The sequence below is a fragment of the Physcomitrium patens genome, chromosome 10 (assembly GCF_059467195.1).
Source record: "Physcomitrium patens ecotype Gransden chromosome 10, ASM5946719v1, whole genome shotgun sequence".
NCBI lineage: Eukaryota > Viridiplantae > Streptophyta > Bryopsida > Funariales > Funariaceae > Physcomitrium > Physcomitrium patens.
The window spans coordinates 3,545,583-3,563,849 of NC_143419.1; the positions used below are offsets into that span (position 1 = coordinate 3,545,583).

Genomic DNA, 18,267 nt, shown 5'->3' on the forward strand with positions numbered 1-18,267 from the left:
TGATCATATACAAAACTAATTATATTGAATGCGTGATATGAACAAGGGCACTCAGAGGCCACTCTATTTTTCTTTGACGAAAAAAAAAAACAAAGATTAAAAAAAAAAAAATCACACTTACAGAAGTCAAGGACATTCTGACACGAGAACGCCGCTACTTCATTTTTATTTTATTTATTTTTTCATTTTCCAAGACTCTTTTATAAACTGCTCAAAAAAAACAACAGAACGGGTAAACCCTGGATGTATGTCATATCCTCTCCAGAATAACAGCAACTAACTAAGACCAACAAGTTGGATCGCTAGTCAAGAAAGAAATTAGTGCCAAAACAACAAAGTAGTACCCACTCTGTCCCACCAAATTTGGACAACATTCCTAGCTGCTCCTCACTGAGCAGTCGTAGAGCTGTCTACACAGACAACCCCACCCCAAAGATGACTGGCCCAGTCAGGATCCCGCATGTAAAGCTCTTCATGCTGAATCGCTGATGGAAAGGTTCCCAAGTTGGTCAGTTGGTGCGGACGGAACCGCTTGAGCCATGCGCAATACCTCCATGGCTTCAGCTACCTTAGCCTTCAAGGCATCGGGCGACTCAATTAAGTGCAAAACTTCAGTTTGATCCATCTCAAGAAGCATACCCGTCACCTTACCAGCAAAATCATGCTCCAGCTGATCCACCAGTGGGTAAAGCTGCTCACCAAGCATCTGAGAAGAACCAACAATAAAGATGCCTCAAACATTTGTAGCAAGACAAGATTTGTTCTGTAAAACGGCGGCAAACTTTTCAAATTGCTTTTTAAAGTGAAAAAAGTGTAACGTACGGCACGCTGTTGATCAGGAGGGGCAGAAGCCAAAGCCGAAGCAAGGGCACTAATCGGCAAAGGCTGCTGAGGAACGCCAGGATCGACATTGGCTGCTGGTGCCCCTCCGATTTCAAGAGGAACAGGTAGCATAGTGTTTATAATGCCCTGAGGAGGAACAGAGACATCCGGAGTGTTCCGTGCATTAGGAATATATCGGAAGTTGCGGTTACCACCCCGTTGAATCATCTACACAACGAAAAATCATGAAAGTCGGGATTAAATTGGAGAATTGAAAGCAGCAGGTAACTGCAACAAAGTTAGTGGAAACAAATGCCGCTTGCAGTTGCCAGTAGAAGTGAACATCAATACGCGCGAACTAAAATGATGCGAAAAAAAGAAAAAGATAAAGCATACTTGTTGCTGTGGTTGCTGAGGCGCCCCTCCGCGCCTTCCTCCGGCACGCTGTCCTTGCTGTCCCTGTCTCGGGGGAACATTCGGATATCCAATATAATTTGGAATCTGAGCTCCACCAGGTCTGATGATTTGGGGCTGGAATCCATACGCGGTAGGCTGCACGCGACGTAACAGAAAGTTCACTCACCACATCGATAACGCTGCTTCATTACCGAACTTCTTCACTTAAAACAACCTACAGCGCATGCAAGAAGCTAACTAAACTAGCATGCAAACTTACTAAGTTTGAGATGACAGAAAGCTAACCGGCAATAGAATGGAGACCCGGGACACAGAAATCATCATACCTGAAGTGGAATAGGACCAGGAGGATGTTGTCCGTAGTAGGACATCTGAGGACCCATCCCTGGAGCGCCAGGGTGGTACATAGGAAGGCTAGTTGGAACGGCAGGACCAACGTGAGTTCGCATTTGTGCGAAGGCAGCCTGAAAATAGAAACCTAGATCAGATTATGCAACACAATCGCACCAAATCAATACCATTATCCACATGGAGTACCATTATCCACCACGAAGCCCACTTACCTGTAATCTCATCCTCCTCTCTTCCTTGCGCTGTGCTAAGGCTACGTATAGTGGTTTGTTACCAACCATCTTGCCATTCATTTCAGTCACCTGAAGAGGAATGAAAATAGAAGTAAAAAAAGTGGCGAACCAAATGAAAGGAGATAGGAATATACTCGGTCAAGTGCGTAGTTTTTGTTCGACTAATTCTTGTCCATTTCTAGCACTGTCGTCGAATCCACTGTCATCGAACCTAAAAGATACATTCAATGATTCGAAATGAACACTGAGTCTACCAGAACAGAATCATCAAAAGAAAAGTGAACATTACAGTAACTGTTACGGATCATACCGCTCGCGTTGCTTCATCCGGAGATGAAAACGCAACAAATCCAGAACCCTTGCTCTGACCCTGATGGTCTCTCATCACCTGTTTTGTTCATGATGCAGAAAAGAATTTCAGAATACAATCTCAATCATGGCTCACGAAGACACGATCACAATCCCATGGCTCACGATGACACGATCACAATCACCTTGCAAGATGTAATGGTTCCGTATTCTGCAAAAAGCTCTCTGATCTTCTCATCATCGACCGTATCGTCCAGATTCTTCAGGTATAAGTTGACTCCTTGGTACTTTTCGATCCTCTCTTTGCGCTCTTGCTCAAATTTCGCCCTAAGCTCTGCTTCCCGCTCTGACTTCTTCTGCGCACGTCCGACATACCATTCTTTCTCATCGAACTTCTTGCCTTGCAGAGCCTCAACGGCTTTGGCGGCATCATCAGGATGTTCGAAGTTGACAAATCCAAAGCACTTAGACTTGCCATCGTTGTCCCTCATGACCACAGCGCTGCTGATTGGACCCCAAGCTCCAAACACTTTCTTCAATTCGTCGTCAGTTGTGACGTCTGCAAGATTCTTGACATACACATTGTTGAACTTGGAAACTCCACCTGCCTGATCTCTTTCCTGGCGACGCACAAAAGGACCAACAAACACCTGCTTGTCGTTCAAGAGCATTCCATTCACTTTTTCGATGGCATTCTGAGCTGATTCCTCTTGCTCAAACTGGACAAAGCCGTACCCCTTCGACTGGCCAGAAGCATCAGTTGCCACCTTACAAGAGAGAATGTTACCGAATGCTGCGAACGTGTCGTGCAACGCCTTATTATCAATGGACTTGTCCAAATTCTGCATAGTAAATTCACAGGAGTCAAGAGAATACCCTTCGACAACCATTTACTCGCCATGCGCACATGAAAAACGACGTGAAGGGAAATAAAACCTAGCGACACTGCAGCAATTTAACTCAAAGGAAGTGAAATCACATACCTTGATAAAAATATTGGCTGTACCACTCTTCCTAATGCTTGGATCTCTGTGGGAGAACATAATACGAATTGGTTTTCCATTCACACCGGTAAAGTTGAGCAACTCCAGGGCACGAGTAGCTACAACACAGTTCAACTCGAATAAGTGAGCACGACGCTTTAGAATCACTAGGCACACACTGTAACGCTTGATCCTCAAAAAATCTAGAGGAAAAACTGGACCGTATGCAATACACGCTGCGCGTGCATGTGGCACATCTTTCAGCATTAGAAACATCGACTAGACATACTATCATTGCAAGGTGAGTCGACACAAAAGAGCTACAAAAAACCGGCCTAAGAGCTGTCTGACACCAAAACCCTAGGAAAAGACTGAAACAAAACCAAAATCCAGAGACGCAATACAATGGTAATCGCACTCAGCATACATACCATCTTGAGCGTTGTTATAGTTGACGTAGGAGTATCCTAAGGAGCGCCTGGTGATAAGGTCACGGCAAACCCGGATCGATACAACTTGCCCAACCTGACTGAACATCTCGTATAATTGAGCTTCAGACACATTGGGCTCCAGGTCCCCGACATATAGAGAAGTTGACACAAACTGAGTCGGCGCGGGCCCGCTGGCAGCAGGAGCCTGCGGCTGTGCTGTAGCCTGAGCCATAGTTACTGACTGTAGACACAAGGTTTGAGCGAAGCTGTCCCGAAGAGTAGAACAACACTGTTGGAAGTGTTTTTTTTTCAACGGCGAGAAGATAAAGTAGGTCTTCCACGTGGATTGATAAGTCTTTGGGATCTAGGTTTTTAAGTTTTTCTTTTATTTTCAAGTTTTCAGGCCCTGCTAAACAGAGTTCCAGGGAATAAGGACAGCAACGAAATCACGCACCGCGTCTTATCTCCCTCCCCCGGTTGGAATCTCTGCTGCTTAACACACACCACCACAAATACACAAAGCGGCTGCGCAGACGATGCAACCCGCCACAATTCTGAAAGGTTACTTCCAGTGCACAAACGCGGAGGGAACAATAACATCCAAAAATCACGCAAAGACAAGGCGAATATGTCTGCAGAAACATCATAAAACCAGCTAAAATCTTGCCAGGGCACTTAACCGAACCAAGACGCCACCCGCGGGGTTCGATGACGAACCGAACCGGCAGAAACAGAATCCGTAGTTTTAAATGGAAATAGGTAAAGAAATAGAGAAACCTACAGTAATCCCAACACGAATACAACCCCCGCCAACGCCCTGCAGATTACCGAACCCGAACCTCGACACCAGCAACAAACAACCAAGGGCGCTAGAGCTTCACCTGATGAGCGAAGCGGCGTCGGTGCGCCTAGGACCTGTAATCACGTCGAGAATTTTTTGTAGTTTTGCCACCCGCTGCTGTTGCTGCGACGGTGGAGCGTGGTATTCGTAATAGGGAATGAGGAGAACTTAGCCTAAAATGTGGCCGAGCCTCATCATCTCCCGTGCGAACACATGAGTGCCGAACAGGCAAGGCCTTGGCCAGCGCCTGCTTCTCTACACTCACAACGTCGAGAGGCTGGGGGACGCGCGACGGAAAGAGGCTGCACGGGAGGCAGGAGCAAGAAAGAATACCCGAAAGCCCTGTCTGGCTAGGGCTTCGCTCCTACCTACTGTCCCGATTGGGTTCCTCCCTCGGCTCATACCAGTATACCCACCTACAAACCCCCTAAATTAACCACATACCCTCAGGTACCCGCCATTGTAAATGCATGACACCGGGGAGTAAGAGTCTGGGTATCAGCCAATTCGAGGAAGAGGGCTAGTAGCCAATCCAGAGCCTAGCACGCGTTGTGTGGCCGAACCTCACGGTGGTAAGAGGGTCGGTCTGCGCGGGAGGAAGAGCCAAGCCAGGCTTATTCAAGTTGCGTGAGGGTGGGTGCGGGGTCCGTCCCCTTCGTCGTGGTAACCCTTGAAGAGGCTCAGCGGCGGGTGGGCTGCCAGGCTGCCAAAGGGGGTTAGCACTCCAATCGAAGAAGCGATTAGCGTAAATCGTCTCCCGTTCTGGCTTGAACCCACGGCGTTGCAGCGCCGTGGATGACTGAATTACTGACTGAACTCCAGTTCCTAGCTTTGGCAATTTCTGGGTCTGTCTGTCGGAAGACCTCCCCCCCCCTCCCCGCACTAACCCGTGTCTGCATCTGGTCTAGGGTTTACGGCTTTCGCGCTGCTTGACTCGTTCCTCCTACATCTTGCTCAGGGTTTGTGATTAGCGCTGCGCTTGGTTCCTGATGATGTTCGTGTGGCTGTGAACTAGGGTTTCGCTTTTTGCGCTTCCCCTCCCCGGGTTCTGCTTCCGGAACTAAGCCATCGGGGTGGTCTCTCTCTCTTTGGCCTTTGCTCGAATTCCTCGTACAGGACTGTCTTGGTAACCATGGTAGTGTTTAGCGTGGTGTTCATCTTCACACTTCCATGACATGGTAAAAGTTCGAGCGGAGGTAGCATCTAAAGCGTTGTTTGTTTGCTTCGATGCTTGGACTCTTCAACTGATTGCTGCAACTGAACATTTTGAGTGGAACAAAATTTTGAAAAGGTGCAATAGATAGATATACACATATATACTTATATATATATATATATATATATATGTACATTTAATGAAAAATAGTATTAGTTTAGTATGTTAAGTTACAGAAGTGTGGGAAGGAGTACTGTGCACCAAATTAAGGATACTTTTGTTCAAATTCATGGTTTGATTGCATAACCCAAAGTTATAACAATGACTTTAATAATTGTCGAAAGAATCTAAAATAATCAGAATGTATCATTCTGTTGAAATCATTGACTTTTAACGGAATGAATTTAGTGTTTTCAATCTTAACTTTATTCAGGGCTGGGTTGTTTTTGAATTGTGATTCCAATTTGCATAAAATCAAAATTGAACGGTGCTGATGAAGGAGTTTGAAACAAATGTATGTGTGTATCAATCGAAGTTAAAGTAATCTAAGAATCAATGAATTAAATATTTAAGGAGATCGAACGTATTCTATTTTTAGATTGTATGAACAATTTGATTCTGTGATTATTATTATTGCTTTTGCATGAAGGTCAAATCATATTGATACCACAATATTCTCATTGTCATTATTGAGGTGTTCATACTTGTATCACACATACTAAAACTGGTGTGGGTGGCTCTATGTGTTTGAAATCATAAGTTTGAATTCCTGATTCACTTCAACAACATTCAACAGAAATAAATATCACGATATTATTTATTTTTTGTATACAAAATAAAATGAACAACGATATTAACACTATGTTGCAATTATAAGACTCAGTGTATTAATATTGCATATATATATATATATATATATATATATACATACATATGTATTATTGTTATTTGAAAATTTCCAAATCATGTATTTTAATTATTATTACTTTTTCATCACACATGAGTTTTATCAAAAAAAACCATCTATCACAGTTCTAATGATTTCAAGCAGCAACTGTAAAATTCACATGTGAAAACATAAAAGTTAAACCATCAATATAAACTTGAACTTTTGAAACTGTAAAAAAATATCTCACGTTGAGTAGTGACCAAAACGTGATCAGTGCTCAGAACACAAATTATAAAATATAACATAAGATTTAACTAGTCTTAAGTTGTTGAAAGCAATGCAGTATACAATGTATTTACATATATTTAAATTAACAATGGATCAGAATTAATAAATCGCATTCTAAAAGTAGAGTGATGCGTATAACCCAGTACCTCATGAATCTAATTAAATCCTTTGTGATTAATATATACAATGAAAAGATGATACTATTGATCATTTTATTCAACAGTGATAATTATTTAATATTTAAAAAGTAAAAGTAAATAGATGTTATAATTTGTTGTAAATTGGACTGAAACAAAAGTAATCTTTACATTCAATCATTTTGTTTCATTCTATTTCATACTATTTTAAAAAAATGTTACATGGATAAATATAATGTAAACTCTTTAAAAAATATGATACTATCATTTTTAGTAAACAATGAAATTGTCAAGTTTAATTTTGTACACAGCATTACATAACACATGAAATCAAACATAAAAATTTGCAGATTGCTTTATTTTATTCTGTTTTATCACAATCACATACATTCAAATGTTAATTTCATAAGGTACTTAAATACTTAAATAGGCACAATTGCAATATTACCTATTATACTTTACACACAAAACTAACAAATACATGCATTATACATACATACATACATATATATACATTCAAGACCTTTGATTGGTTGATCCAAATCCTTTTATCTTTATTTTGACATAGGTCTCAGTCCCATCCTTCTTCTTCTTCTTCTTTTTTTTTTTTTTTTTTTTTTTTTTTCCTCTCTTGTCCTAGCAGTGGGACTTACTTACATTGGAGCAATGAAGAGATGGAAGAGATTTGGGATGCACACCAAGGCAAGGAAGAAGAGAACTAAAACCTTTACTATGACAATGAAGAGAGAGAGAAGGTCAAAAAAAGAGGTCTAGATCAGCTAATCCAAGGCCTCATGTGTGTGTATAGATATAATAGATGCATATGTAGTAATTTGGGGTGTGCTTGTAGCTTGAGCCACTAAATTATTGTATTGCATGTAAACATATAAAAATTATATATTTTAATATTAGTATAAATAAATATCCATATTCATATCTAAAAATTAATATTATCATGGCAAGTGTCAATTACATATAATTTTGATTAAAAATATATATAAACCATAAAAAAAATAAGAATTCAAGAATAAATTTGATGAAATTATAGATATTCTAAGTTTTGCCTCTATTCATACTAATAGTATTAAAAACTATAACACTAAAATGAAGTAATTTCTTTTACAAAATACTAGAATAATATTATAAAAAACATGTTCATATGTTGTTTTTGAATTAGATGTTATGACATATTACTACTAATATATTAGATTTTAAAATTACGATAGTAATATTTAAATTTTATAAGTGATTTTTTTTGTTTTTTAAATAAAAACTTAATAGATATTTAAATATAATATTAAATAATTATAGGAAATTGTAAAAAACGAAATATTATTTGTTAAGTGTTTTTGCTTTAATAATATCTAATATAAAATTTATTAAAAAAAATAATTATCATAACCAAACATTAAACTTTGCAAGCTTTTTAAAATATTATTGTAGTTTTTATTTTTTTTATAAATACTTTAGAACCATGTTTATTAGTATAATACAAACATGATTCAGTTTTATCAAAAACTAATATTTTAGGAGTATTCAAAGTATATAGAGTTTTTAGAATAGATGATAATATTTTGGATTTATAAAAAAACAAAACCTTGGATATAATTTCTTGTTCTTGTGAACTAAAATAAAATAATATCTAAATCTGGAAATTAATCTGAAACTTCAAAAATAATAGTTTTCAAAACAAGTACAACAACTATGAAGTTTTCTTCCATATTGCCTAAGTAAAACTAAAATAGAAATACAACAAGTTACAAAACCACAACAACAACAATAATAGAAATATAGAGGGTGCAACCACAACAACAATAATAAGAGTGTGGTAGGTGGTAGATGCAATACAATGTTGGATGGAAATAATAAAACTTTGTATGCAAATATTGATTCTTTTTGTTGAAACTTTAAAATGTATATATATATATATATGAAAGCAACAAGTTGTAGGTTTAGAACCTATCTTTGTTCTAACTTTAGTTTTTCTACTCATTCAAGTTATAAGTTTCAATTGCAATAGAAAGATTTTATTTTATTAATATATAAAATCCAAATAATAAGCAATCTTTAATAAAATCATAGTCTCTCTTATTTGGAAAACTATGAAAATAATTCCTTAAAATGTTCAAAATATTTTAAATGTCAAATTAAATTATTAATTGATTCTTTGTACATAACTTTTAAAATCTTCAACAATACTATACATGTTATGACACTTTTTGGTTTTATGAAAATAATATCTATTTTTGTACTTAACACAAATAGTGTTTTTCTCTAAATTTTTTGTTAGGCCCATCTCAAGAGGTGATTTTTAGAAAAACTTAAGAAGTTACATTAAAAATTGCTTAAAACAATCATTAAAAAAACTATTTAGAAAAAAATTAAAATAATATTTTTCATTATTGTTTGAATCAAGATACAAACTGACATATTTAGACTTATAATAAAAGATGATTTGGTTCAAAAAGACCCTCTAAAATTGGTTTTATATAAGAAATTTTATCCTATTCAATTCAAAAAATCATTATTAATGTCATAATGCCTACACAAGTGCAAAACAAACACATGTTATTGAAAAATTGAAATTTGCTCAAATGCAAATGCAAAAAAAATCTATCAAAAATTCAATCTTATATCTTCACAAACAATAAATTAGGATAATAGAAGATTATTTACAAATAACCTTGACTTAAAAAAAAAATTTATTATGTTGTTAAAATTTACTGGTAAATAAATGTAGTCAAGATGGGAGTGTCGACATGAAGTTACTTAGTGGGAACGTCGTGATTTGTACTTAACCACTTTGTCTCCACAAGTATTGATACTAATATTCTTAGGTGTCCTCCTTTAAGTTGCTTGATAAGTGACTCAAACAGCAAAGTATTTTTTAAGAATAAAGTTGATCATATGAGTTTGTTGATTTTACTGAGAGCAATTAGAAAGAGAAGGCTTGTATTTGACACCGAACCTTCCAAAGTAATGGAAGCACCAAACAAAAATGCTATTGATATTGCAGTGCGTCATAGTTCCTGAATACTTTTTGAAGAAGATTCCAGCCAGACTTCTTGATCTGGCAGTGATGAAGTGAATTCCTCACAAAAAAGCGTACCATGTTGTCCCTGGGGTATACATAACAAATGATGGCTATCGTTCTGAAAGATGGAGCAATTCCTACACAAAGTGAAAGCTGATACCGAGAACATCATCGCAGAATCACAGGTACAATACTATGATGTATGATTGCCACGCTTGACGAATGCATTTCACGTGTGTATCCACAACCAGGTAGATTCCAGACAGATCCGAGTACAAGTGTAAGAAGCTAGAGCATAGAAATTAATAGGTGCGTCATGAACCGAGATTCCATCAGAATGTGTAAACCGGATGCACCGTTTTAGGAAGCATACATGCAGTTCTGAACCTGACGGCCATCGAAGTGGATGCTCTAGAGCAATGCATGAGTGTAAAAAGTGAACCACTTAACTCTAATGAACAACACAATACAGCTTCAAGAATATCAGGAACTTTTTATGGTATGAAAGTGGCAACTAAGGCCCACTAATCTGCTGAAGACTGTACATCAAAAATCTACAATTACATGTTACTCTACAGTTAGATTACTGAGAGAGGTGTTTCTCATTAATTTGCTCGAATAGACTTCACACTAACCTGATTTAGCGATTGGATCGCACGAACCCATACACAGGACCTGCAAGGCAAAAAGCAGAACAGCCGGGCTATTATGTAATCTCCATCCACATCTTCCTTTACGTTGGCGAATCGGACAATGAACTTGGTTACAAATCAAGGACTTGGCAAGCAACCAGCTCAACAGCACCAAAGCTGGCACTCGAAATCGTCTTCCACCCAACCTCAAACTCCTTCGCCTGGTGTGATTGAGAGTTGAATCCCAACTCTGCTCTCAAAACTGTCACGTTATTATTAAAATCTTTTGTAATGACATGAAGCTTTCCATCAAATCCGGCCAACAGGTAGGGCGACTCCGAATCACTGAGGTCGAGTAGGATGGGCACCTTCTTCAACACAACCTTCCACACATCCTTGTCAGAATCATAAACCTTGATCTTGCTCCCATCCATGGAACTTGTGGGGTCGAGAGCGTACAGCTTCCCACCTACTACAGCAGATAGTTTTGTTCCTGCTTGCCGGGCAGGCCAGTCATTCCCCATCCCAGTTGCCATCTCAACCCAAGTGTCCGTTGCAGGGTCAAAAATCTCCCCACCAACATCAACGAAAAAAGGCCACGAGTACAAACTTTGAGGAACACAAAGTTTTCCATTATAAGAAGCCATTCCCGTCGCAATCGGCTTCAACATGTCTGACAGAAAAGCTGTAGGAAGCACTCGTGCCCTCCGAAATGGCATTGGGGCAACTTGAGACCATGAATCTGTCTCAGGGTCATAAACCTCAGCGGATTGCAGAGGAGTTAGGCCTCCTCGACCCCGATCAACTCCACCAATAGCATAAAGCTTGTTGTCAATAACCCCTGTCTTGCAATATGCACGAGCAACCTCCATCGCCGCTGATGACGCCCACCGGTTCGTCCGTGAGTCGTACCTCCAAACTGCACGCATAGCATTAGCCCACGAGAAGCCCCCCAGGACATAGAGACTGCCATTGATAGCTCCCGCCGAGCAGCCACAATACGGTATCTTGTCCAAGAAGCCCTTCCGCTGAAACCAACCTCCAAAGAGACTAGTCAGCCGCAGCATCCGCAAAGGACCCGAACGGAGCCTCCACCCCCATGAGATCTCGTTTGCCTCAGTCTTCTTGGCAATATTTGATAATTCAGGCATGGGGGGCAGCTTCCTCCACCTCCCTTCCACAGGGTCTAGTACACGCCATCCCAGGCGCTCTTCTTCATCCTTCATCAATACATACAACCACTCCTCGGTCACACCCAGCTCCTTCCTGAGATTGAAGAATTCAGGTGTGGAGAGAACATGGTACCAAGCCTTGCATACACAGCTTAGAAGAGGATGGTTTCCCCGTGAGACACGAGCTAAAATTTGAACTGCAATCTCTTCAGGCAAGCCTGGTATGGTAGCTGGCTGGTGTTCATACTTAACACTGATGCGGGGCCTCTTTGTTGAGTCACTATTCCCAATCGAAGCATCGTACTCTGAGTTCCGTGCTGAACTTAAAAAAAGACCCATCGTTAGGACGATGGCTGCAGAAAACGAAGCTTGCTTATTTGTTCCAGCACCATAAACATGGCGACACTATAAATGCGAGCGCCACCATGGCAGTCAGCACATCACATCCAGCCCCACAGCTACCCCTGCAGTTGCAAGATTTCAAAAATTTAAACGAAGAATTCTGAAGATGTGTCCCTCAAAGCCCGAAATGCCAACTTGTATTGCATTACCCTCCATACACAGGTACAACATCCAGCAGTAACAACGCCGTTACATAGCCAGCCAGCAAGATGTAAAACAAGTGGGACTAAAAAAGGTCACAGTGAACCAAACACTCTCGTAAAACTCCCTTGAGCATGAAAGTTCTACGAAGTCGAACATCCATATACAGCGTTAGCACAGCTTCAATAAGGCTGGGTTACTTTAAGTAGCAAGGACGAGCTAGCGTGCTGTTTTATTTTACAACTTACCCATTTCAAAACTTTCGAGAACTAGGACACACACCCCTAATTAAAAATATCGACTAGTAACAGTAGCAGTTAACGGATGCGCTAGTAAGTTCGGAATTGACACTAACGATGTCGACGATACCAATATGCGGATCTCGTTGCTGTTCACTACAGAGCAGCGAGCGTGAGAGGAAGTGTGAACTTGGGCCAGCGATGACACTACAAGCTCTACGTAAACGGTGATTTCAATCGCGAAGCTTCTAATCCCACAGGTCCAGACTGGAGGTCATAGAAGAGAAACACTTCAAGCATCTCTGCTCGTCATCACTCCACAAAATCATTAAAAAGGATTTCTCATGAGTGGTTCGAAGAGCTTGGGCAAGAATTCAAAACGAGATGCAAGAAAGCACAAAACTACTGAGCGTCGCTGTGGTGAATTGTTCAATATGCTCTGTGAACAACAATTATTGTAACGAACTGATTCTCAAGCAGCAAGACTATGAGATTCCTTTCACGATATGGTCTCGAAAAATTGATTTGCTCTCACGCCCATCAGCAAGAAGACCAAAGAAACCAGGAGGTAAAAGGAGAGATGGCAACAATGGCTCTCGCTACTGTAATCTCGAATCCCCTGAACCCTAATTCCCGAAAGATCAAGAAACTCTGCCTCAACAAAAACTCAAAAATCATGAGAGGACAAAATCTTCCTACCAAAACCACACACAAGTAACACTCTCATGTACACAAGGAAGAACAACAAATTCACCACACACTTCGAATTCCTCCCGGAATCATCAATGAATGCCGAATTTGCAAAACCCCTCCACTCTAACAATTCACAATTCAACCGCCAGTCAAGTCTGATATAATCTCCAGGGCAGCGAGGACGCGAGTGCCAAGGAATTGGATTCCTACGGTTACGACCCACGAACCGTAGTGCGCAGAAATGCTTTCAAGGGTTCGAGGGCATGCAGCTTCGCGAGTATTTTAAACTCCGCCCACATTTGAAATTCCGCATGATATACAACATGGTGGGCGATCGTACCTAGTTACACGCCACGAGGAGCCTGCGAACTACAGGGCGATGGCGGGGAAGCAGCAACGGGGCGGATGCAAAAACGGATGGATGCTTCTCAGGCACTACAGATTGGAAGCCAAGCATCGATGGAGATAGACGACGATGAAATGAGGTAAACCCTAGGGGGAGAGGACGCCCCGTTCCGAGACGAAACCATCGTTCCCGCTTCGCTAAGGATTCACGATGAGCTATTATTGTCGTCATCTCCCGACGACCGGTTCAGACTCGAAATCGTTGTGCCACCTGCGCAATTTGTCGCTTCCCCTCCCGCAACAGGATTCATGAGTGGGAATTGTCGTCATGACACGTAGACGTTGTCGAATTGTCGAATTCCAGTGGCGGGCGTTGTGTTTTTTTTCTAAAGGAATATATGTTGTTGATTTCTATACATATATATATATATATATAAGTGAATGTTAAAGTGACCCAAACTTTTATTTAAGTGACCTAAACTTTTATTAAAGCGACCAACCCATCATCACAATCAATAAAAAAAACAATTACCTCTAAATTCATTTCTCTACTACTGGATCCGCAACCAATGAAAACGGATCCGCACATTCATCCGCATTCATGATTACCTAATCTTCATGGTTGTTACCATCATACCCGCCTCCATGTGCCTCAGTCCTTCCTGATAGAACCTTGATTATGAGTTTAAAATGGAGCAAGAGACAGCCTCATTCCTTCGCCCCCATTTCGCAGCTCAGATCCGCTCAGTTTCGCTGTGATATGTTGTTAGTTATCTGTTGCTATCTGCTGCGCTCATCTGCTGCTGGACCTTAGCTCCGCTCATCTTCGCTCATATCTGCTCCTAGTTGCCCAGGAGATTATTGCTTAGTACATTTGGATCGGTGGGTCCCAAACCGACTTGCGATCCAGAGTTTTTGAAGTGGTCGTTGTGTGCGCTGCAGTGAGAATGTTTGCAGCTTTTCTTCTTAACGGAGAACCTCGCACTGGGTGGAATTAGAAGTCGTACACTGAAGGACGCAATGTCGGAGGATAATGCACGCATCTGTTTGTACCGGGAGTGGTGTTTTTTTTTTTTTTTTTTTTTTTTTTTTGAGGATTGTGTTTGTTTGTTTGTTTGTTTATTTTGTTTTTGTTTCTTTTGTTGCAATACAGATTGTTGTGAAAAGCGGTTTGCGTTGTATTGTGTATTTTTGTTGTTGTGTCTATGTGCGCATAAAGTCGGAGGCTCACAGTTTTGATTTGTTGGAGGCGTATGTGTATCGTGATAATTATATCCCGCACTGATAGTTTGAGACATGGTGTGTTTGCCCAGGTGTGTTGAGTGAGAGTGACCTGGCAGATCTGAAGCTGGCGAAAATGAGCAGTGGGGGCTATTCATCTCTCGATGACGTGACAAGCGTTTCAGCTCCCAAGATGGAGACGTTTTTTGTGGGAGAGGCTCTGAAGCATCTGTACCTGCTGTTCGTCGATTCGAACGTCCTACCGTTGACTGAATAGGTATTCAACACCGAGGCTCATCCACTGCCGATCGCGCAACAACAGCGGGTGTCGATGCTGGATGCCATACAAACTACAGATGAGTAATTGTGAGGGAGGTTTGTTGGGAGTGGGATTGCATTTGCGTGGTTGGTCATGGTTTCTCGTGTGTTTTAGAGTTTATACAGCACCAGTACTGTGATAATCGTCTAGTCAGAAGTTGATTTTGTAGGGTCGTAATGCTGGTAATGGGTAGTTCTTCCAGGTTTAAGAGTGACCTCATAGGAGATTGTCATATATACGCCGTTATTCCATTCCACCCTTTGTAGTAGTTACATTTCCCTGCATTGACAATTGAGAAGAGTGTAGAGCCATCTCGATTTCCAGACACAATTCCAGTTGTGACTGAGACTCGTTGCCTCTTTGGCTGACAGATTTCAATTGAACATCGCCGGGATGATTGGCAAGCACATGTTTCACTCGTATATGAATCTGAAATAAACTAATGCAACTGCATTTCTTGATCAGTTCCTTGCTCCATGTGGTCTTCCCTTTGTGGGCGACTCACACGTGGATTTTCAAATCGCATAGTAACTGTAGCAAGCTCCAATAGTTGTTCGCGCATTTTTTTCTTGTTGATGTAGAGGTAAAATAACAAATGTTAGACGAACAACATAGAGTGGGCGGAGACTTTTGGAAGATACTTCGACTTGTGTTGGTATTGTAGTTGACTGTTCAAAATCATTCGCCAAATGATATTGAAGATGAAAGTGAGCAATTGTCAATAGAAAACGAATCCGAACTTATATTGTTCAAAAACAAGGTGAAAGGAGATGAGATATGAGATATGTTACACAACATTGGTGAACAGACTAAAATTATGTTGACGAGAAACATTGGTTTGTTCCGAAATCTCTTGAGCTTTGAATTCTCTTGATGTATTCTCAAAAACGTGAGAAATTTGTACTTCTCTAACGTCTTTGAAGTTTAGGTCTTTGAATGATACTTTTAAATATGATTTCAATGCTAAATGTTGACCCTCTACTTGTGACGTAGGAACACTTCCAAGGTAAATGAATTTATTTGTCCACATTCTAATAAATCTTTTCTTGTGTGGTATCCAAGTATTTTGTAAATGCAAAACAGCTCCATGAGCAACAATGGGGGTGTATTTGCTGGAAAGATTAGTCCATACCAGATTGAAAAGCTCTTAAGAAGATGGACTTAACACAGTGGTCCAATTTTCAAGAAATGAGGATCACCTTGATTGAAAACTATTTTTTATAATTTGTTAACATATTTTTTAAAATATGCCAAATGTACAGTAACACATTTGAAGTTATCTTATTCTTTTCATTGCATCGGTAAGGAAAATAATACTAAGTTGCTTCTAACGTTTTCATAAGGCAAGTAACAGGTGAACATCCAACAAGTGCGATATTTCCTAATTTTTGTTGCTCATAGTAAATAATTCTAGTAATAACTTTGCGGTTAGAATCACTCTCTTAAGGCAATAACAACATTTTTTGGTGGAGGACTTACAGCAAGTAGATGTGATATCATTTCTTTCTGTGTAGGTTGAAGAGGCCGAAAAAATGAATGATCCAGAACAAGGGTATTAATTTATTAATTTATTTTTATATAAAAATGTCAGTAATTACAACTTTAGACTTTAGCATTTACATCATATATCTTGAATTTGTATCATGTAGCTAGTTTGTATCATAAGTGCATCTATAATATGAGTAACTATTCTTTGTATTTCATTAAAAAATCATATTTTGTATTTATTAAGTCAAGAGATCTAATAGTAGATTAACTTATTATGTAAAGCTTTAAGTATAAGTATTGTTTTGTACTAAATTATGTGTAGTAAACAAATAAAGTAAAATATAAAACATACTGTATTCATATATTGGTTTTATATATGTAAATTAATTTGGTGTATGTAGCATATATATATATATATATATATATATTTTACAAAGCAAGGTTTGATTTATTTTGTAAGATTCCAAACTTAAGTTAAAAGGACCTCAAATGGTAGTTACATTTAATACAAAACATGAAAACTTTGAGTTGTTCATGTTATTAATGATACATAAATTGTATAGGTATATAGACCAAATGAAGATGGCAAACAGTATCTTCAAATATTGTGTATTTACAAAAATTCTTATAAGTAATAAAAAAATCAAATATTAAAAATTAAATATTTGCCATGGTTTTTTAAAAATATTAAGTTTTTAAAACATCAAATAGAAATTTTTATGCATAAATAATATTTATTTTTTAAAAATACTGTTATATGCATATTTTATTCAAATTACATTATAAAGCACTTCTTAAATCTTATCAATCTTAAAATAAAATCTTCAATATTTTATTACTTTGTCTAAATTTATAATTAAGCTTTGTACTAATATTGAAAAAAAAATCAATTAAATAAATTTTAAAATAAATTTTAGTTTTAAAATAAAAGCCTATTATATAGTAAAATAGATGCAAGCATATTTCATGGTGTATAACATAATTATACATAATTATCAAATTAATAATTAAATTAAAAAATTAATACCAGTTGTAAGTTGGAAAACCTCAATATTAACAAAAATAAAAAGATAACTTCCAAAATAAGTAAAAACCAATAATTATTTTAAAAAATACTTATGTTGGTTTTTACTTATTTAAAAATATTCATTTAAAAATAAGTATTATTAAATGAATATTTTTTATTTCTGTTTTTTGTTTTTTACTATCACTCAATATGAATATGAAGAATACATTTAATTATATTTTATTTTTTATAAATAGTAAATTATAAAATATCTAGTGGAAATAATCAAATAGTAATTTTTTAAAAAATCTATTAATAAAAAAGTCAAAATACTATAATACATATAGAATTAAATTTAAAATATTAATAAGTAAAAAATTCAAAAATCTTACATTAGAATTATTTATCTATTTATTTTAAAAAATTAAAATTTCAGTATATTAATTTAATTTTATTAATTTTTATTAATTTTATTATCATATTAAATTTTATTTTATTTATTTGATTTTAATAATAAAAATATAATAGAAAACTAATAAATTTATTTTTTGCACATAGAATTTCAATTAGAAACTACAATTTTTATATATTAAGTGTATACTTTATTTTTGTTACACTGCTTAAGTGTGTTTGTTGCTATGGTGTATATAATTAATTTTAAAATAGTAGAAATATGCACATACTTTTATTAATAGTATATTTAAGTAATTTATATAAT

The 18,267-nt window shown here is 37.9% G+C and overlaps 2 protein-coding genes and 1 long non-coding RNA gene across 6 annotated transcripts; 1 reads left to right on the forward strand and 2 right to left on the reverse strand.

Moving 5' to 3' along the window:
* Positions 1-135: 135 nt before the first annotated feature.
* On the reverse strand, positions 136-4,675 carry LOC112288089 (polyadenylate-binding protein 2). Its single transcript, XM_024531938.3, has 10 exons — positions 4,428-4,675; positions 3,547-4,071; positions 3,116-3,234; positions 2,318-2,974; positions 2,134-2,211; positions 1,803-1,892; positions 1,566-1,703; positions 1,219-1,374; positions 823-1,050; positions 136-706 (listed from the first exon to the last, which is right to left on the reverse strand). Exons 2-10 carry the CDS (start codon positions 3,776-3,778, stop codon positions 473-475), a joined length of 1,932 nt encoding a protein of 643 aa, XP_024387706.1. The 5' UTR covers positions 3,779-4,071; positions 4,428-4,675; the 3' UTR covers positions 136-472.
* Positions 4,676-10,315: 5,640 nt separating this feature from the next.
* Positions 10,316-13,718, reverse strand: LOC112288010 (F-box/kelch-repeat protein At1g22040). 4 transcript variants are annotated; one of them, XM_024531748.3, is made up of 2 exons: positions 13,511-13,718; positions 10,316-12,159 (listed from the first exon to the last, which is right to left on the reverse strand). In XM_024531748.3, the coding sequence occupies exon 2, from the start codon at positions 12,032-12,034 to the stop codon at positions 10,655-10,657; it is 1,380 nt and encodes a 459-aa protein (XP_024387516.1). In that variant the 5' UTR covers positions 12,035-12,159; positions 13,511-13,718; the 3' UTR covers positions 10,316-10,654. The 4 variants fall into 4 exon arrangements, with proteins under 4 accessions (XP_024387516.1, XP_024387517.1, XP_024387518.1 ...); XM_024531749.3 differs by having other exon boundaries at positions 13,398-13,715; XM_024531750.3 differs by lacking the exon at positions 13,511-13,718 and adding an exon at positions 13,381-13,504.
* Positions 13,719-14,182: 464 nt separating this feature from the next.
* On the forward strand, positions 14,183-15,519 carry LOC112287442 (uncharacterized). Its single transcript, XR_016504990.1, has 3 exons — positions 14,183-14,397; positions 14,829-15,102; positions 15,427-15,519. It is a non-coding gene; the product is annotated as an uncharacterized LOC112287442 (long non-coding RNA).
* Positions 15,520-18,267: the final 2,748 nt, after the last annotated feature.

What these genes read in the sequence shown, in the direction of transcription:
- LOC112288010 (XM_024531748.3), bottom strand. Translation starts at nt 12,034, where the DNA reads ATGGGTCTTTTTTTAAGTTCAGCACGGAACTCAGAGTACGATGCTTCG.
- LOC112288089 (XM_024531938.3), bottom strand. Translation starts at nt 3,778, where the DNA reads ATGGCTCAGGCTACAGCACAGCCGCAGGCTCCTGCTGCCAGCGGGCCC. An exon ending in CAGCCAATATTTTTATCAAG is followed by an intron (nt 2,975 to 3,115) that starts GTATGTGATTTC and finishes TTTACTATGCAG; the next exon opens with AATTTGGACAAGTCCATTGA. An exon ending in CTGGTCCTATTCCACTTCAG is followed by an intron (nt 1,375 to 1,565) that starts GTATGATGATTT and finishes CGTCGCGTGCAG; the next exon opens with CCTACCGCGTATGGATTCCA.